The following is a 21,098-nucleotide window of genomic DNA, read 5'->3' as shown; positions in this document are numbered from 1 at the left end:
TTGTAGTTTGTTTATACTTCTTGTAATGTGATTGCTCCAATCCTGTTTCCCTTTCTTGTGTGCCACTTATTTGTGGAAGAAGGTGGGTTATTTGTCATTAGAATTTGCAACATCCCGAATTTGGCTGATTGAGTCCTTTTGGTATCTTTTAATATAGTCTATGTTTCTTTGTAATTCCTGTAAAATGGTAGTTACAACTAAAGGCTCGATTGACGATGTATTCAGTTTTTGGCAAGAATACTTAATAATTGTTGCTGTACTGTTTCCTAATGCATCAGTCAAGCGGGACACAACATCTGGTTGTTAAGATTGATTAGTGGATTTTCTACATAAATAATCATGTTATCTCTAAACATAGACAGTTTTATTTCTTTCTTCCAAATATGTTTTCCTTGTATTCCCCTGTCTTGTCTTACTGCATTGATTAAGACTTCTGGTACCATGTTGAAAAGCAGTGGTGAGAGAAGACATCCTTGCTTTGTTCCTGATATTGGTGGGAAAGCTTCCAGGTTCTTGCCATTAAGTATGATGTTAGCTGTAGGTTTTTTGTAGATATCCTTATTAAGTTGAGAAAATTTTCCTCTCTTTCTAGTTTGCTGAGAGTTTTTATTATGAATGGGTGGTGAATGTTGTTTTATGCTTTTTGGCATCTATTGATATAATCATGTGATTTTCCTTCCTTATCTTGTTGATGTGATGGATTACATTAACTCATTTTCAAATGTTGAATCAGCCTTACCTACAGATGGGTTGCAGACAAACAACCCATTCTGTTTGCTTACATACAAATGGCAAATGGGTTTTCTAGGAGTATTGTAGTGGAGAATTGTGAGAAGCTCTATTGCATAGTGCTGGTCTTGTCTTTTGTTTGATAAGCAAGATGTCTATAGTTAGACTCTTTGGGACATTTGTCACATTAGGACCCCCTTCCCCTATGTTCTTGGGATATTCTGAACTTACCATTATGCTGGCTATCAGATTAACATTTCTGCATGTTGTTTTTTCCCCCATTATGAAATTTTTACTCATTTATTATAGAAATTTGGGGCAATACAGGAAAACGTAAGAAACCCAAACAGGATAAATAAAAACATTTTATGAAATTTTTAAAAGCAGGCAGAGATAAAGAGAGATTACTTTCAAAAGAGCAACAATAGGCCAGTACTTGATTGCACAACAGAAATGAAAGCGCAAACCATGGAGCTTCAAAGGGCTGAAATTTGCCAAGAGCTGCCAATCTAGAAGTCTGTTCCTGATGAAAATATTTTTCCAGAGTGAAGGAGAAAAAAATGTTTTGAAGAAGACAGAATGCCTATTTAGTATAGGAAATAGGATAAAAATCAGTAAGATAAATGCATATATTAAGAAGTTAATTGGTACCAACAATGTTTTTTTTAAAAAAGAAAAGAGCAGTAAATTAAACATAGAGTAAGTACTTGGAAGGAAATAAAAAGAGCAGAAGTTAAGGAAATAAAAAACATTCATAAAATAGGATTATAAAAAAGCAAAAGTTGGTTATTCAAAAAATCTTACAAAACTGATGATTACCTGGCAAGTCTAGTTAATAAAATGAGAGATGATACAAATAAGTAATGTTAGAAATGAAAATGAAACATCACTATAGATCCTATAGACATTAAAAAGATAAGAGGATATTTTGAATTACTTTATGCCAATTAATTTGGGAATTTAGATGAAATATACAAATTCCTAGAAAATGAAACTTAAGAAAATTAATACTAGATGAAATGATCTACATGGATTTATACTTGTTAAGTAAATTGCTTTTTTATAAAACCTCGTCCAAAGGAAACTCCAGGCCCAGATGGTTTCACCATTGAATTATATCAGTTCTTGATGATACCAGTCATCAGGAGAACTAACACCAACCCTACACAGCTATTCCAGAGAGGAATAGTAGCGCTCTCCATCTTATTTTATTAGTTCAGAATAACCCTTTTTTTTTTTTTTTTTTTTTTTGAGATGGAATTTCATTCTTGTTGCCCAGGCTGGAGTGTGATGGCGTGATCTAGGCCCACCACGACCTCCGCCTCCCAGGCTCAAGTGATTCTTGTGCCTCAGCCTCCCAAGTAGCTGGGACTATAGGCATGCGCCACCATGCCTGGCTAATTTTGTATTTCTAGTAGAGACAGGGTTTCTCCATGTTGGTCAGGCTGGTCTCGAACACCCAACCTCAGGGGATCCGCTTGCCTCAGCCTCCCAAAGTGCTGGGATTACAGGCATAAGCCACCGCATCTGGCCAGTTCAGAATAATCTTTTTACTAAATTCTAAGAAGAATAAGACAAAAGTGATTTTTACTCAGAAGCATAGAAGCAACTATTTTAAAGAAAAGATCAACAAACTAAAGACAGCAGTCTATAAAACCATGAAAAATTAGCTTTCTTCTAAGAATGCAAGTTTTGTTTAATATGTAAAAAGCAACCTATTTATAATGTCATAATAAAAAGAAATATGGTAGGATAAGCTTAATAGATGCATAAAAATAATTTGACAGAAATCAATATCTATTTATGGTTAAAATCTTACAGCAAATGAAGATTAGAAGGAAACTTCCTAATCTGATAAAGATGTTTACCCATAAAAGTCATATTTCATGAGCAAATGTTTAAAACCTTACTGTGCAGAATAAGACAAGCGTACCCACTGTCTTTATCACCACTTCCATTTAACATGGAATCAAAGTCCTGGCTGGTGGTAAAAGACAAGAAAAAGGGTAAAAAGAGGATTGGAAAGGAAGATGTCATTTTTAGTAAATAAATATGTACATATACAATCCCTTCCAAAATTTGTAATTATTCACTTTAATAAATGTATTTTACAAGACTGCTATATACACGGTCAGCTTACAAAAATCAGTTATATTTCTGTATACCAGTTATTAAAATATCAGTTAAATATTAGTTAAAAGAGGAAAAATAGAAAAGATACTACCATAACAAAGCATCACAAGTATATTACTTGTAGGAATAAATCTATGGAAAGAAGTTTTTGACTTTTGTATTGAAAACAAAATATTATTGAGAGAAATTTTAAAGGACCTAAATAAAGGTAATTATTTTGGCAGATTCAGGGTTGTAAAAGTATCATTTCTCCATACATCGGTTATATTTAGTTATGGTAGACACTAGTTACATGTGTCCATTGAGTACTTGAAACGTGGCTGCCCTGAATTGAGCCGTGCCATGCATTGGAATTCAAAGACTACACTTGATCTTAGCCAAAAGGCCGGGAAGCGATGGAATTCAAAGACTTAGTCTGGTAAAAAGAATGTCAGGTATCCCAATATTTAAATAGTGATTGCTTCTTGAGTTGATAATTTTGGGGATATGTTAAGTTAAAATACATTAAAAAAAAAATTTCACCTGTGAACTTATATTTTTATTGAACAACACTGGCTTATAGATTCAATGCCATATCAAGCAAAATCATATAAAGGGTTGTATATGTTTGTGGAAATTAATAAGCTGATTCTAAAATGTACATGGATATGCAAAGGGCCAGGAAGAGCCAAGATACTCTTTCAGAAGGATGACATAAGAGAACGTGCCCCACTGTAGGGCTTTTCAATGTTGGCACCATTGACATTTTAGACTGGATAGTTCTTTTTAGGAAAAGGACTGGGGAGACTGTCCCATGCATTGTAGGATATTTAGCAGCAGCCCTGGCCTTTACCCACTAGATGTCAGTAGCAGCCCCCATTTGTGAAAACCAAAAAATGTTCTCAAGGTGTTGCTAATTGTCCCCTGCGGTGCGGAATCGCTCCTGGTTGAGAACCATCTCTATTGGATATCAAGTCTTAGTATAAAGCAACAGTAATTAAAAGTGAGATATTGAGACAATGAGAAACAGATCAGTGGAACAGAATAGAAAAAACCAGAAGCAGACCCTCACATGCATAGACAATGATTCTATCATATTTATTGCAGTGGACTATCCATATGTTAAATAAGTTTAACCTCGCAACACCACATGCAAAAGTCAGTTGTGGTGGATTTTTGACACAAATGTGAGTGGCAATATGATAAAACTTCTAGAAAAAAATGTAAGAGCTTTTCTTCGTGCTCTTGATAGCATGGAATGATCCTTTAAAGAGACACAAGAAACCCTGATATGAAAGAAACGCTAATAAGAAAAGAAAGTGGAAATGTATGACAATTAGGAATTCTTATTGATCAGAAGACATTGTGAAAAAAAGGAAGCCGTAAAGTGGATGAAATTATTTCTAATACATTTATAACAGAGCTTTTCTTTCCAGAAAATGCAAATAATTTATTGAAAATCAGTTGGAAAAAAAGACAGATATTCCAGTAGAGAAATATTCAAGACATTTGAACCAGTACTTCACAAAAGCAGAGATACAGATGGCCAGAAAACATATGAACTCAGCTTGCTTATATCACAGGCGGATGCAAGGCAAAACAATGCGAAAGTGGTGAAAACTAGCAACGCTAAGTGTTGTTGAAGATAACCAACCAAAACTCTGGTACAATATGAATGAAAGTGTGGCAAAATGACTTTGGCAATCAGATTGCCAATATCTGCTAAGGTGGAATGTATTCATATCCCATGACCAGCATTTCCATATTTAGGTAGATCCTAGAAAATGTGTGTTCTTGTGCATCAAGAGACAGGTACAGCCAGGCACGATGGCTCATGCCTGTAATCCTAGCACTTTGGGAGGATTGCTTGAGCCCAAGAGTTTGAGAACAGCCTGGGCAACAAAGTGAGAGCCTGTCTCTACAAAAAATAAAAATAAAAGCTAGGAGCAGCAACATGTGCCTGTAGTCTCAGCTACTCAGGAGGCTGAGACAAGAGGATCCCTTGAGCCTGAAAGGTTGAGGCTGCCGTGAGCTGTGCTTATGCCACTGCACTCCAGCCTGAGTGATGGAGCGAGACCCTATCTCAAGCCAGGAAAAAAAAAAGGAGGTCGGGGAGAGAGAGATGAGTACAGTAGCGCTCAGGGCAGCAGTATTTTTTAAGAAACCCAAAGTAGGGGGTTAAAATCGTTCACTAGTAGTATATTCATACAATGTGGCCATAAAGATGTATCTGTGGTTACACATAAGTACCACGCACTCTACTGGGCCACTGGAGCTCCAGTGACATAGAACAGCATGAATGAATCTCGCAAACATCAAATTCAGTGAAAGAAGCCAGACACAAAGGAATGTATGTCACAGTAGCATTTTATGTAATTTCCTTAAACAGGCAAAACTAAACTCTGGCATTCAAAGAGATAGCTGCATTGTTTTACAATAGCTAAAACCTGGAAATAATCCAAATGTCTAGGGAATGATTGAATATCTTGTTGTATATTCATGCAACCCAATACTAGATAATGAAAATGAGCAAACCTAAACATGCAGCAACATGGGTGAATTTTTTTTCATGTGTTTACAGTGTGGAGTGATAGATGCCAGACACAACATAATGTATGATTCCACTGACATAAATTCTGAACACAGGCAAAAACTAGACTATCATGTTAAAGTCAGAATATTAGATATCAGTCAGGTAAAGGGAGTAGATAGTGACTGGGAGGAGCAGAATGGTGTCTGGGTGATGAGCATTTTGTGATAATCCCTGGAGTTATACATTTGTGTTTTGTGTACATTTCTCTTTGTATGTTTCATTTCACAGTTTTAAAAGATTTAGCAAAGTGAGAGCCTGTTCTGGTTCCTACTGTTGCAATGACAGGTGAGCCCCAAAACTGGGGCTTAGCATGGGAGGGTTTTTGGCTTCATCCAGGAAAGAATTGAAGGGCAAGCCTGTGGCATTAGATGGGAATCTTTTATTGAAGGGTACAGCTCCTTGCAGAGCAGGGCTAACTCATAGGCAGTACACCCAGAATGGGCATTGTATGGGCTCTTGGCAACTGTATTTATATGCATATAAATGCGCTTCAGTTACATGCAAATTAAGGGGCAGACCAATGCAAATAAAGGGGTGTGTTATTCAGTAACTTCTGGGTTGTTGCATGGCATCTGTAAACTATCATGGCCCTGGTGGGGGTGTCTTATGCTAATGAACAAGAAGGCTGTCTTGGGATCACCCTAGTGGCCATCTGCTGGTTCCTGCTGGTTTCTTCACTTCATCCTGTCTGGACCTGTTTTGGTCAGCAGGGTTGTGACCAGAAAACAAGTCCTGCCAGTCTCCCACCTCGCTACTGCTTGGGTTCACACCCCAGCTTTGCTGCTCTCCAGCTGTATAACTTCAGGCAATTTACTTAACAGCTGTGAGCCTCACCTTCGTATGTGTAAAGTGAAGATAATCTATTTTGTGAGATTTGTTGTAAAGATTAGACAAATATTGGAATCTTTGCCAAGCTACAAAGTACTTTATAACAGCAGCTGGCACATAGTAAGGGCTGAGTAATTGCAAACTCCTGCTATTATTTTTATGGTTACCGTTGCCAGTTTATTTGTTCAGATGAATTGTAAACTCTCATTGGAATTACATTATATTTATAAATCCATCATGGCTCTCCATGTAGATGAGTTTTTGTTTAGATCTCTTAGAAAAGTTTATTTTATTCACTGTCCTGCATGCTATTTCATAATTTAATCGTTAGACATTTATATTTTATCTATCTATCTATCTATCTATCTATCTATCTATCTATCTATATATATATATTTTTTTTTTTTTTTTTGAGACAGGGTCTTGCTCTGTCACCCAGGCTGGAGTGCGTTGGTGTGATCATGGCTCACTGCAACCTCTGCCTTCCAAGCTCAAGCAATCTTCCTGCTTCAGCCATCCCCGGCTATTGTATTTTTTTGTAGTGATGGGGTCTCTTTATGTTGCCCAGGCTGGTCTCGAATTCCTGGCCTCAAGTAATCCTCCAATCTTGGCTTTCCAATGTGCTGGGATTACAGGCATGAACCACTGCACCCAGCTGAATCACTAGCCATTTTATAGATGTATTTTATAATTATAAGTAGAATATGGTTTCTCTTGAATTTTGTAATTGCTGATTGCTGGCATATAATAGCTAATACTTGGTATGATACACTGCTGCCAAGCTTGGTTCTAGATTCCACGTGCTAAATGCTACATTCAGGCAGAAACTAAGAACAGAGAGGTAACGATATCTAGTACATGGGTTGGGATTCATTCTGACCCCAGTGTCCATATTTAACTCACTGCTGTATGCTTGGAAAGCTGTTGGTTTTTATATTTTTATTTGGTAACTGGCCTAGTCTCATTTTTAGTTGATTCTCTTAGGTTTCCAAGAAACCAGTTATATTATTTATAATTAATTATTTTTTGTATATCCTCCGGTAATTCTTATCCTGGCCTTGTTGCTTTGATCATAACTTGTAGAAAGGTGTTTTTTTAAGAAAGAGTAGAAATTCTTCTGTTAGTCCAGCTAAATAGAAATGCATCTCTTTATTTATTTATTTATTTATTTATTTATTTATTTATTTATTTGAGACAGAGTCTCACTGTGTTGCCCAGGCTAGAGTGCAGTGGCACAATCTTGGCTCATTGCAATCTCCACCTCCTGGGTTCAAGCAATTCTCTTGCCTCAGCCTCCCAAGTAGCTGGGATTACAGGTGCCTGCCACCATGCCCAGTTAATTTTTGTGTTTTTTAGTAGAGATGAGGTTTCACCACGTTGGCCAGTCTGGCCTCGAACTCCTGACCTCAAGTGAGCCACCCACCTTGACCTCCCAAAGTGCTAGGATTACAAGCGTGAGCCACCACGCCCAGCCCCTCTGTTTATTTAGCCAGTAAGAATAGTGTTGACTATTGACTGGAGAATGTTGTGGATTTTTTTTTTTTTAATGTTAAGGATGTGTTTTTTTAATTACTGAATTTACCAAGTGGCATTTGATTTGCTCATTCTATTTTGTTTTAAAAGCAGGGATGGCTTTTAAACTATATCAAATACCTTTGGGTATCTATGAAGATGATTGTGTGGTTTTTCTGTGTTGAACTACTAGTATAATGAATTGTATTACTGTATAGCCTAATATTGAATTGTTTTTGCATTCTCGGAATGTTTAGCAGAATGCTGAATTTTACTTGCTGAAATTTCTATAACAGTTTTACATACGTACGTATGAGTGAGATTGGTCTGCAGTTTTCTACTATTTTTGTTAGCTTTTGGCATTGGAAGAATTACAAGCATGTAGAGGGAATCTGGAAGATTTCTGTCTTTCCTTGCATGATATACTGCATTTTAGAAGGAACTTTACACATATGAGTAAATATGCTTAGAAAACATGAATTTCTGGTGTGGCTGCCTAATATTCCTTATTAACGATCTGTTAGTTTTCTTCAATGAAGATTTCAAGTGTTTCTTCTTTTTTATAAATGTTAGAAGTTTTCAAACATAGACTAAAGTAGTAAGATTGGTATCATTTTGTGCATCCCTTTCACTTTACTTTTTTTTTTTTTTCTTGAGTATTTTGAGCATTGCTACTTAAGGTGTGGTTTGAGGGTTGGTAGCCTGGATGTTACCTGGGCATTTGCTACAGATGTGTGTAATCATGTACATAGAACCACATACATCCCATCACCTTTGCTATAGTCTGTTGGTTACAGGCAAGTCACAGGTCCTGCACCTACCCAAGGGGTGGGTCTCACTTTAGATTTTAAGCCATTCTTATTATTATTTTTATTTATTTATTTATTTATTTATTTATTTATTTATTTATTTATTTATTTTGAGACAGGGTCTTGCTCTGTCTCAGTGCAGTGGCCGTAATCTCAGCTCACTGCAACCTCCACCTCCCAGGCTCAAACGATTCTCCTGCCTCAGCTTCCCAAGTAGCTGGGATTACAGGTGCGTGTCGCCACGCTTGGCTCATTTTTGTATTTTTAGTAGAGATGGGGTTTCACCATGTTGGCCAGGCTGGTCTCAAACTCCTTACCTCAGGTGATCCCCCCACCTCGGCCTCCCAAAATGCTGGGATTATAGGCATGAGCCATCATGCCCGGTCTTAAGCCATTATTAATAATGTTGTCGGCCGGGCGCGGTGGCTCAAGCCTGTAATCCCAGCACTTTGGGAGGCCGAGACGGGCGGATCACGAGGTCGGGAGATTGAGACCATCCTGGCTAACACGGTGAAACCCTGTCTCTACTAAAAAATGCAAAAAAACTAGCTGGGCGAGGTGGCAGGCGCCTGTAGTCCCAGCTACTCGGGAGGCTGAGGCAGGAGAATGGCGTGGACCGGGAGGTGAAACTTGCAGTGAGCCGAGATCGGCCACTGCACTCCAGCCTGGGCTCCAGCGAGACTCTGACTCAAAAAAAAAAAAAAAAAAAAAATTGTCCTGAGATTTTTTAATGTCTTTGAATTTTTAATCATTTGTTTTGGGTTCTAAAAGGGAGCTACAAAGTCAGGGTGTAAGCTTTTTAAAGGCTTTAATGCCTATTGTCTAATTACATTTTCAGAAATCTAGCTTGACACAATGGTGTACGCCTGTAATCCCAGCCCTTTGGAAGCCTCAGGCATGAGCATCACTTAAGGCCAAGAGTTCGAGACCAGCCTGGATAACATAGCAAAACCCCATCTCTAAAAAATTTTTTAAGCTTAGCCAGGCATGATGACATGTGCCTATAGTCCCAGCTGCTTGGGAAGCTGAGGCAGGAGGATCACTTGAGTCCAGGAGATTGAGGCTGTGGTGACTTAAGATTGTACCACTGCGCTCCAGCCTGGACCACAGAGCGAGACCCTGCTCTAAAAAAATAAAGAAGAAAAGAAAGCAAGCCAGTCCCTCTTGTGGTTATATGGCACACAAATGGCAACATTGACAATCCATCCATGTGCCTTTTCTGCCAGTAAGAAATGCCAAGAGATCATTAAATAATGAGAGAGTAGGAAAGAAGACAGGACTTATTAACAATTCTTGTCACTAACAACTTGGGTGATTATTACCTGAAGGCCTAGAGGATATTTGAATTAATTTTTTGTAGCCCAACACTGTTTGGTCAGTTTATCATTCCTTACTAAATGTAGTTCAGTGTGTCTGTGTCAAGAAACCTTTGGGTGCCTGGCATAGCCTTAAGTGCTGTGGGGGAGAGAATATATATGTCAGTATCGCTTGTGCCTTCCATAAGGTATGTTAGAATCATAGTGTTTATTTTTGTTTCATCTTTCCTCAAAATACAGCTTCAGTTTACAAAAGTTCATGATGAGTTTTGCCCATCCTGGGTTCTCTGGGTTGAAAAAGCTTGAGAAACCCTCTAGGTTAAGAGATGACGTCCACCAAGATAACAACAAAGTTGTCTTTTCCTTTGTTTTAGCAACAACGAACTGTCTACAGACTGACGCTCGTGAAAGCATGGAACGTGGATGAGCTCCAGGCCTACGCGCAGCTCGTGTTTCTGGGGAATCCTGACTTCATTGAAGTGAAGGTAAGCCCCTGCTCACTCTGGTGGCCATGGTGGAGTGACAAAGAATCGTGGTGCTTTGTTGGCCATGGTGGAGTTAACACCTTGTAAAACTCTAGAGGTCCCAGGAATTTTATTGATGTATTCATTTCATGGTCGGTATTCATCAAGAACCTGGCATTGTTCTAGGCCTTAGGGATAATAGCTGTCAAGAAGACCAAGCTCTTGCTCTTATAAAGCAAGTGTTTTAGTGGGAGGATGGACAGTCGACACAAAATGAGTCATTAAAAACCATGTAGTGACATGAACATGCTGAGAAATAAAATAGTGTGGTGGTGAGTAATTGGTTGGCTTTTACATAAACTTTTATTTCAGACATATACGGAAGTAGAGAGATTGGTCTAATGAACCCCCATCCACCCATCACTCACCTTCAAAAATGATCAAGTCAGGATCCAGAGTTGTTTCAATTATACCTTTACCCATTTTCTCTGCTCTTAGCCCAGATTATTTTAAAGCAAACCACCAAAATTAAATCATTTACCCACAATTGTTTCAGCATATATTCCTAAAAGATATCTATGCTTATTTTATTTCATTTTTATGTTATGTTATGTTGTGTTATTTTTATTTTATTTATTTTGAGACAGGGACTTGCTCTGTCACCCAGGCGGGAGTACAGTGCTGTGATTGTAGCTCACTGCAGCCTCCAACTCTTGGGCTCCAGCAATCCTCCTGCCTCAGCCTCCTGAGTAGCTGGGACTAGAGGTGCACACCACTGTGCCTGGCTCATTTTTATTTTTTTGTAAAGAGAAGGTCTCACTGTTTTGCCCAGTTTGGTCTCAAACTCCTGGCCTCAAGCGACCCTCCTGGCTCGGCCTCTCAAAGTGCTGGGATTATAGGTGTGAACCACTGTGCCTGGCTGATGTGTATTCTTTTCAAACAGTTATTCAAAGTGCTGGGCTCATACCCAAAAATTTTCATTTCCTCTTCCATGGGTTTTTTTATCCTCTTAGAAATCACTTTGCTGTATAAAATGGATCATGCATCTTGGCTGATGCCCTATGTTTATATTTTAGATTCTGTTGATTGCATGTTCCTGTGCTTCCTGTATTTCCTGTGGATCGGTGCCTATAGTTAGATCAAGAGAAGATTGATTACATTCAGGAGTACATGTGTGTGTGGGTTTGTTTTATATTTCAGGAATATTTCACTGGTGGTCTTGTATACTCCAATCAGGAGTCACATAATGTCTGCTTGCCTCTCATATTTTTGCAAGTGTTTCTTTGGGATAGATACCTATGAGTGTATTGCTGGGTCAAAGGGTAAATGCATATATTATTTTACTAGATATGGTGGTTGACTGTTTTAGAGAAGCTTTTCTGAGATGACATTTTATTTTATTTTATTTTATTTTATTTTATTGTTTTTTGAGATGGAGTCTTGCTCTGTCACCCAGGCTGGAGTACAGTGGCACGATCTTGGCTCACTGCAACCTCTGCCTCCCAGGTTCAAGCGATTCTCCTCCCTCAGCCTCCCAAGTAGGTGGTGCTACAGCTGCCCACTACCACACCTGGATAAGTTTTCTATTTTTAATAGAGACGGGGTTTCACCATGTTGCCCAGGCTGGTCTCGAATTCCTGACCTTGAATGATCCACCCACCTCAGCCTCCCGAAGTGCTGAGATTACAGGGATTAGTGCTGAGATTACAGGGATTAGAGCTAGCGTGCTGGGCCTGAGATGACTTTTTTTTTTTTTTTTTGCGACGGAGTCTTGCTCTGTCGCCCAGCCTGGAGTTCAGTGGCTGGATCTCAGCTCACTGCAAGCTCCGCCTCCCGGGTTCACGCCATTCTCCTGCCTCAGCCTCCCGAGTAGCTGGGACTACAGACGTCCGCCACATCGCCCGGCTAGTTTTTTTTTTGTATTTTTTAGTAGAGACGGGGTTTCACTGTGTTAGCTAGGATGGTCTCGATCTCCTGACCTCATGATCCACCCGTCTCGGCCTCCCAAAGTGCTGGGATTACAGGCTTGAGCCACCGCGCCCGGCCTGAGATGATATTTTAAAAACTGATATGTAAGTGGTCAGCAAAAGCCTGGGGTAAGGGCATTCCGGGCAGGTGGTGCTAGTCCACGAAGGTCCTGTGCTATCCTAGTAGAGCAGCTGAGGTTGGCAGTGGCACAGGATGAATCAGAGCAGTGGGCTGGGGCAGCTTTTAGGAGGCCTTTCAAGCAAAGATAGGGGATTGGATTTTAAACTAAGTTTGATGGTAAGCTTTTTAAATATAGGTGCACTACGAAAGGGCGTGAAGCTGGGGAGAGATGCAATCTGATTTGTGATTTTAAAAGATCACCCACTGTTGCAGCATGGCTTGGTTATAGAGGGCAGTAGAGTAGGCAGAACAGTCACGAAGTGAGTGGTTAGTCCAAGCAAGAGATGGTTTGGGGAAGGTCAGTGGGACTAGGGCTGGAGAGCAGTGGGTGCATTTAGGATTCGTTTTGGAAGCAGAACAAATGAAACTGTTTGCTAGATTATAGGTATGAGCTGAAAGAAAAAAGAATCAAGAATAGCACCTGGGTTTTTGGCTTAAGCCATTGCGTGGATGGTGAAACTGTTTGCTGAGATACAGGAAACCAGGAGGGAAAAGGGGACATATTTGGGGAGAAATTTTGAGCTCCCTGTTGGCTACGTTAAATTTGAGATATCTTTTAAATATCTGAGTAGAAGTTTAAATAGATCGTAGGTTTTATAAGCTCAAAATTTCAGGGATAAAATAGGACTAGAAATAATGATTGGAAGTAATGGCTTTTTTGGGCAACTAAGAGTCCACAAGACAAGAGAAGTGATGAGAAAATGTACCCTGTCTGGGAAAGCCAGCTCTGCTCATTTCCGTTTATGGCTTTGAAACTGAACGCTCTCTGTGTCATATCAGAGGTTTTACAGCTGTCTTTTGGTGAGTTTAGCTTTTGGTGTTGCTCTAGAGGTGTGGGGAGATGGGAACAGATGAAATACTCCTGTCTGAGTATGTAACATTTTATCTCTGGTCAGGCTGAAGACACTCGAAATTGCTCTTAATTTCAAAAGGCTACTCTTGGCAAGAGCTCTAATGATGCAAAGATACAAACTGCCCCTGAAAATACGCGTCAGCTTAAGCAAACCTTGCCAACATCAGAGATTAGTGGTGTTTCAGTTTACGATTTAGCTATTAAAGAATGCTGCCTCAAATTATGTTGCAGTAAAACCTCTATTATAATAAAGCAGCTTGGCTGGATCTCCCCTTTTTTCATTTCCCTCCTTTCTTCCCCCCTGCCCCGCCTCTCCCCTCTCCTTTCTTACTTTTGTAGTCATGTTTTTCTATAAAGAACAGGTATTTTAAATCTGAAAAAAAAATCAGCCAGCATTATTTTTTAAAGAAAGACAGCTTTCTTTAAATAGCATAATTTTAAAGAAGTATTTTTTAAAGAAAGACAGCTTTCTTTAAATAGTATAATTCTCTGGTGGATATTACTTGGTTCACCAAACTATGAACATCATTAGGAAATAGATAAAGCCTTCTGTCTATAGCTGAGATGTGTTTTGTTTCGTTTTTCTGAGACAGTCTTGCTCAGTTGCCCAGGCTGGAGTACAGTGGTGCAATCATGGCTCACAGCAGCCTACAGCTCCTGGGCTCAAGTGATCCTCCCACCTCAGCCTCCCAAGTAGCTGGATGACAGATGCACACCACGACGCCTGGCTAATTTAAAACATTTTTGTATTTATAGAAATGGGGTCTCACAGTGTTGCCCAGGCTGGTCTTGAACTCCTGGCCTCAAGCAGTCCTCCTATGTTAGCCTCCCAAAGTGCTGGGATTATAGACATGAGCCACTGCACCCAGCCTAGCTAAGATGCTATTAACAACAAAGTTTTCTTTCAAATTTTCCATTTTATTTTGTCCTTGCATTCAACAATATTTTTGAGATCTCTCCATGTGATAGGCCTTGTTAAAGCACTGGAGATGAAAAATTTTATATGTATGTGCTATTTGGGAAATGAATGTTTTATTGAAAATAGGCAAAAATCTATAAAAGTAAAATGACCTACTCTGAGAGATCTTATAATTGAAAACTCTTGGAGAAATGTATAACCAAAATTAATTTTTTTTTTTTTGAGACAGGGTCTAACTCTGTCTCCCAGGCTGGAGCACAGTGGCACAATCTCGGTTCACTGCAACCTCTGCCTCCCACGTTCAAGCAATTCTCATGCCTCTGCCACCCAAATAGCTGGGATTACAGGTGTACACCACCATGCTTGGCCAATTTTTGTACTTTTTGTAGAGACAGGGTCTTGTCATGTTGCCCAGGCTGGTCTTGAACTCCTGAGCTCAGATGATCCGCCTGCCTTGGTCTCCCAGAGTGTTGGGATTACAGGCGTGAGCCACCGTGCCTGGCTTAAAATTAAATTTTTGATGATAAAATATAATGTAATAAATAACAGTTCATGTTACATCAGAGGGAGGCACATTCAGTCATGTCAGATCTTTCATAGAAGACCCCAGGGAGAAGGGTCCTGCAATGAATGTGAAATGCCTGGTCACTAGAGGGTTAGTCTCATGCTTTGTTAACTTACCTGTCATTCGTCTAGCAAGTTAATGAGATGTCTTCCTTTGATGCTGTAGTGGCAAAAGGATGTTTACAGAATATAGCATACTGCTACTAAGAGGCAAAACAAATTCTAGAATAATATTTATTATGCAATTCCATTTTCTTTTTTTATTTTAATTTTTATTTTAAATCGTTGATTGCATTTTCAATGTTGTATGTTCAGATGTATTTATGTAAGAAAAGTATGGAAGGATATATGTGAGATTGTTAACAGTTATCTATTTGAGAGAAGGGGGAAGGTTTATTAATTTTACATTTTGTAATTATATATTGTGTGGATTATTGCAATGAGCATGCATTGGTTTGTAATTCAAAAGACAAATGGAATAAGTAAATGGAGAAGGCATGCTTTTCCTGTTCAATAGGGTTAAACTACAGAATGTCTGGAAAGACATCTTTTTGTTGTTGTTGTCTTATTAATTAAAGTTAAAATTTTCTAAAATAGAGGAGTTTTAAAAATTATTACCTGGGCCTAGTGGCTCATGCCTGTAATCCCAGCACTTTGGGAGGCTGAGGCAGGTGGATCACTTGAGGTCAGGAGTTCGAGACCAGCCTGGCCACATGGTGAAACCCTGTCTGTACTAAAAACACAAAAATTAGCTGGGCATGGTGGCGGGTGCCTATAATCCCAGCTATTCGGGAGGCTGAGGCATGAGAATCACTTGAACCCAGGAGGCAGATGCTGCAGTGAGCTGAGATCATGCCACTGTACTCCAGCCTGGTCAAAAGAGCAAGACTCTGTCTCAAAATAAATAAATAGATAGATAGATAGATAGATAGATAGATAGATAGATAGATAGATAGATAAATAACAACAACAATAATAAGGCCTCTCCATAAAACATTTGATAAGAACTAGCAATATAAGGCCGGGCGCGGTGGCTCACACCTGTAATCCCAGCACTTTGGGAGGCCGAGATGGGCGGATCACGAGGTCGGGAGATCGAGATCACCCTGGCTAACACGGTGAAACCCCGCTCTACTGAAAATACAAAAATTAGCCGGGCGCGGTGGCGGGCACCTGTAGTCCCGGCTACTTGGAAGGTTGAGGCAGGAGAATGGCGTGAACCTGAGAGGCGGAGCTTGCAGTGAGTGGAGATCGCACCACTGCACTCCAGCCTGGGCGACAGAGTGAGACTCTGTCTCAAAAAAAAAACCAAAAACTAGCAATATGGTAGGCTATAACCTCAAACCTCTCTAAGGATAAACACTTAGAAGTGAATCTGTTATGAAAACCATACGTTTGGGAAGGTGCATATCTGTCATGGCCGTAAGGGAGACACTCTTGGAGCTAGAAGAAAAGAAACCATTCTGAAAGTACTCCATGGTCCCCGTAGACAGGACTTGGGTTTAAAGGACAGAAGACTAGGCCCTTTCACCTTCAGTGAAAGGATGGATTAGGGAAAAACTTACCCATGGACACAGTAACACTTGGAATGTTTGTTCCATACCCGTGCTCTTGGTAAAAAGGAAAATTCTCTCCAGGGCCCTACCCTCAAACAGCCTTGGAATTCAAATTTAATATTATAGTACCTCAAGGTCATATAAATGCTCCCAAGATGTAAAATCAATAATACAAATTGGCCCTGGATTCATGGATATGCCTCAAGCTCCCTGCAGACGCAGACACAATGCTGTTCATACCCTTTGTATTTCAGTTGAGTTGCTTATCTTTTTGTTATTAAGTTCTTTGACTTTAAAATTGAAACACACACATACGTGTGTGTGTGTGCATTCAGAGTACTGTGCTGAACTGTTGACAAATTCCTAAATCCAGTTTGAGGAAGGTTTCTGACATGTGTATGTCTCCCTATTCAACTTCTTTTTCTCATTTTGCTTGTAGCACTAACCTAATTGAATTTAGGAAACTCTGCCTTCCTTTTTCTATCTACCCTGTGTGCAGTTTCTCATGTGTGAGTCAAAGGAAAAATCATCTTAACTTTGGTCATAGAAATGGTAGCATGAACACCCTTGGGTCAGGAAGGGCGATTGTAAATGCGGGAGTGGCGTCATGGCCAGGCATGCCCTCGGCATCTTTCCTCCCTGATGCGCGCGTGTGTGTGTGTGTGTGTGTGTGGTGTGTACATGTGTGTGTGGTGTGTGTGTGTGTTTTGTGTGTGTGCATGTTTGTGCATTGTTGTATGTGTTATGTGTGTGCATATATGTGTGTGTGTTGTGCTCGTGCATGTGCGTGTGTGTTGTGTGTGCATGTGTGTGGTGTTTGTGTGCATGTGTGTGTGTTGTGTTTGTGCATGTGCGTGTGTGCATGTCAGATCTGGGGTCTCCCATAGTCTGCACTTACTGGAGTCTCGTGGGGCGAGAGGCAGTGCCCAGTTTTGATACCTACCTAAAATGTGCCAGTGTAGCCTAAGACAGGTTATTCATCCTCTTTGAGCCTAAATTCTGTCAATATTAAAATTAGAATAAGAATGTCTCTTTAATAAGTTTGTTTTGAGAATTCAATGGGGTAATGTATGCCCAGATTCAGTTAAGTTTTTAGATCACTCTCCATTAAGCACATTTATTTAAACGAAATCAATAGAGGCTATTTCTTTATCATATCGATTTCCTCTTTTCTTTCTTTACCACTCTTGTAAAATATTTTTCTGCTATATTCCTTGTAAATTAGCATGTATCTTAGCTTCATTAGGCTTAAAGAGGCCTTTATTTGCTAGCCTGAGAATCTTCCTTGTCATTATTTACTTGCTTGCTTGTGAAAAGGTTTCCTGTTACAACCATCTGTCTTGCTGAAAACTTTTGTAATACAATCCATTTGTAAATGAAATACTGTCTGTGTGTTCTCTGCCTAGCATTACACCTTGAGACTAGGAAGTGCTCTGTAATTATTTGTTGTCAAATCGTTTAAAACTACTTACTGTTAGCCCCCTAGCTGTGTGGAATGCTCAATCCTTGCAGAATGCACCCTGCAAAATGATTGTCTTAGCATAGCCTCACTCTCTCCCACAAAGGTGAGGAATACAGTCACTTTTTCTTGTACGTAGCAGTCCCTAACCAGCGTTTATCAGCTGGCTCACAACTGTTACTGAGTAGAAAACTCCTGAGTAATGCGAATGAAATTTTGTATCAGATTAGAAAAGAGTTATGGAGTTTAATGTCATAGGAGAATGTCTGACTCGATTTTTCATTCATTTAGCATAGATTGATTTGGGGTACCAAGAGGAACAAGACACAGTCCCTGCCCTTGAAGGGCTGAGTTTTGACGCTTTGTTGTACCAGTTACCTGGTAAAAGATAACTGCACAGGATGTGATAAGATCAGGGTCAGATAGCGTAGAGGTTCCTGAATGGAGGTTAAAAAAATTGATGGGTCGTTTTAGCCAGGTGCAGACAGGATGCTGAGTGGGCAGTCCAGCTCTAGAGTTACTTGTGCATATGGCCAAAAGACAGGGGCTTGAATGGCTGATGGTCCATTGTTAGCGCAAGCTACAGAGGCAGGTGAGGAAGGCCTCGTGCCGTGGTGAGAAGCTTGGGCTGGTTTAAAGGGGAGTTATTGAAGCATTTTTAGGATAAAGGAATGAAGTATTTGGGGTATATTGTGGGAGAAAAAAATCATAAAGTCATTATTTCTTTTCTCATCAAACTATGGGGAACAAAAACAGTATCAGGAGTCTTTTGACACCCAGTTGGTTTAATTAGGATATCAAATAGTCAAACCAGCGTAATACTGCTCTTCCCACAGACCATGAATCCCAAGGCAAACTCTCCAAGCAGCCAGTGAGGAGGACTTTATGGCCCCGTCTTAGTCTGTTTGCATCGCTATAAAAGAATACCTGAGGCTGTGTAATTTCTAAAGAAAGGAGGTTTATTGGCTCATGGTTCTGCAGGCTCTGCAAGAAGCCTGGTGCCAGCAGCTGCTTGTGGTGAGGGCCACAGGCCGCTTTCAATCATGGCAGAAGGCAGAGAAAGAGACAGATGGACAGACAGAGAGACAGACAGATGGACACTGCCCTTGTGACCCGAACACCTCCCATTGGGTTCCACCCCCAACACTGGGGATCACATTTCAGCATGAGGTTTGAAGGCTCAGATATCCACAGTATAGCAGCCCCCATCTCCTAGGGCAGTGGGTGGGTCTGAAAGCCACCAGGTTGTAAAAGTGTGGGTTATGCTTTTCACTGCAGACTCCAAAGATGTATAAATGGTCCTGTTCTTCACGAACATTCTTGGGGTCTGCTTGTCACTCCTCAGCCTGCAGATTCTGGCGTGAGTGACTTGGCTTTTCCATCACCACGCTGTACCCATCTGTTTTCTTCAGACTGTTCTTTATTCAGAGTTTTGGGCGAAAAACTTGCTGCTTCTGATAAATGGAGTTGGGGGTGAGGGTGAGAGTGGGTGAGAAGGTGGCAGACAGCTGTGATATGAAGAGAAAGTTTTTTAGATAATTCTGTGCTCAGGAATAAAGTCAGGACAAGCCATCAGTAGACTAGAGGGTAGGATGAAGTGGGGCAGTCACAGCAGAGAGAACACCAGACAGAGCCATTGGGCGCCTAACTAAGTGAGAGCTCGGGGTCCCTGAGGTGACCCCCACTCTAAGTCACCAAGACCATTTTCTGCCCAGAGCATTTCTGTCACAGTGCAGGCTCTGGCTCTGTGATTGACTCAGGAAGTACCCAGGACTGCTTCCCTCAGAGGATTTTGTTGTTGTCGTTGTTTGGGTTTTGTTTTGTTTTGTTTTGAAACAGAGTCTCGCTCTGTTGCCCGGGCTGGAGTGCAGAGGCGCGATCTCAGCTCACTGTAATCTCCGCCTCCCAGGTTCGAGCGATTGTCCTGCCTCAGCCTCCCAAGTAGCTGGGATTACAGGTGAGCACCACCGTGCCCAGCCAATTTTTGTATTTTTAATAGAGACGGGGTTTCACCATGTTGATAAGGCTGGTCTCGAATTCCTGACTTCAAGTGGTCTGCCCGCCTCAGCCTCCCAAAGAACTGGGATTACAGGCATGAGCCACTGTGCCTAGCCTCCTCAAAGGGTTTTATCTGGCTAAAATGAGAAATGTTATGTGAAAATACCATAAAGCATCATAGAGTCGTAAGGAATGGTGGAGTCATGATAATGAACCACAGCAGGCATTCTCTCATTCCATTCCCAAACTAAATCTCCCCTCAGTGTTTCATGGCTATTTTTGCTGTGTAATAAAATATTAAAATATTTTCAAAAGCTGTTCCCACGAAGACAAGATCTTATCTAACAACTCTGTGATTCAGTGAACTAACTTTTTAAATATTAAAAAGGAAGTCCTTTGAAGTAGCTACTGCATACATGGTGGTTTGTGTAATCCACATATAAGCAGTATTTAAATTGAGGTAGAGTACACTTTTATGACTAATTTGGCTTATCAATAAATCATTTTCATGTTTTTTATGCACTTGGGTAAGGCTAGCAGTTTTTCAGCCATGCTTTCATAATGATTGCTTGAACCATGTCATTATTTGCCTTTTTTTCTTCACCTTAAGCTCTGTTACTGAGCAAAAGGGGCTCACTGCCTGATGCTCTGGAAGCCAATACTAATTGACATAGGGTTTTTGAGGGGGAAAAAAAAACTTTTTTATTGCAAGTCAGCTAATAAAGAGACACTAAGTCCAGCTCAAATTTGTCTTCCTGTGCAGGCTTTAAGGCAGTGATTTTATCACGAGATGGATTCTCAGATTAGTAAGTGATTAGTGGAAGGAAAGGGGAGATCTGAAAAGTCCTTGGACACGCGCAGTTGTCTATTTCATCATGCTTCCTCATGGATTATATATGCAAATTCAGGCAGAGTTAGTATGAAATGTGTTGGAAATTTGGGCTGTGACGTCAGCAAGCTCTTTCTACTCAGACTCCATTGGCCATGTTGGTTCCAACCAATTTCAGCCAGTTTTTTTTTTAATCTCACAAGCAGAGGGAGTTTCAGCATTTTAGCAAGTTGTTTATTTTCTTATACTGCCATCCTGCAAACACAAGAATTTCTGTTAGTCGTTGGTTTCTTTAACTCTTTAGGGCACAGTTTCAGCTCCAACTCTGTTTAATGAATCTTCTAAATCACTGGGCAAGCTGAGAAGATTCTCTTGTTTATTGTAATTATGCGGGGTGGCTGTGGTTTAT

General features: G+C 40.2%; 1 protein-coding gene across 4 annotated transcripts in view; it reads left to right on the top strand.

Annotated features, from left to right (window-relative positions):
- Positions 1-21,098, top strand: part of LOC102133005 (S-adenosyl-L-methionine-dependent tRNA 4-demethylwyosine synthase TYW1) — a 254,181-nt gene that overhangs the window by 187,290 nt on the left and 45,793 nt on the right. For all 4 annotated transcript variants that reach the window (XM_065541834.1, XM_005549423.4, XM_065541832.2 and 1 more), the window contains one exon: positions 10,274-10,384. In XM_065541834.1, coding sequence (XP_065397906.1) covers positions 10,274-10,384 — 111 coding nt within the window. The remainder of the gene's footprint in view (positions 1-10,273; positions 10,385-21,098) is intronic.

This window comes from Macaca fascicularis, chromosome 3 (genome assembly GCF_037993035.2).
Source record: "Macaca fascicularis isolate 582-1 chromosome 3, T2T-MFA8v1.1".
Taxonomy (NCBI): Eukaryota; Metazoa; Chordata; class Mammalia; order Primates; family Cercopithecidae; genus Macaca; species Macaca fascicularis.
Note: the sequence above shows the minus strand (reverse complement) of the source record. Positions and strands in the feature narration are given on the sequence as shown.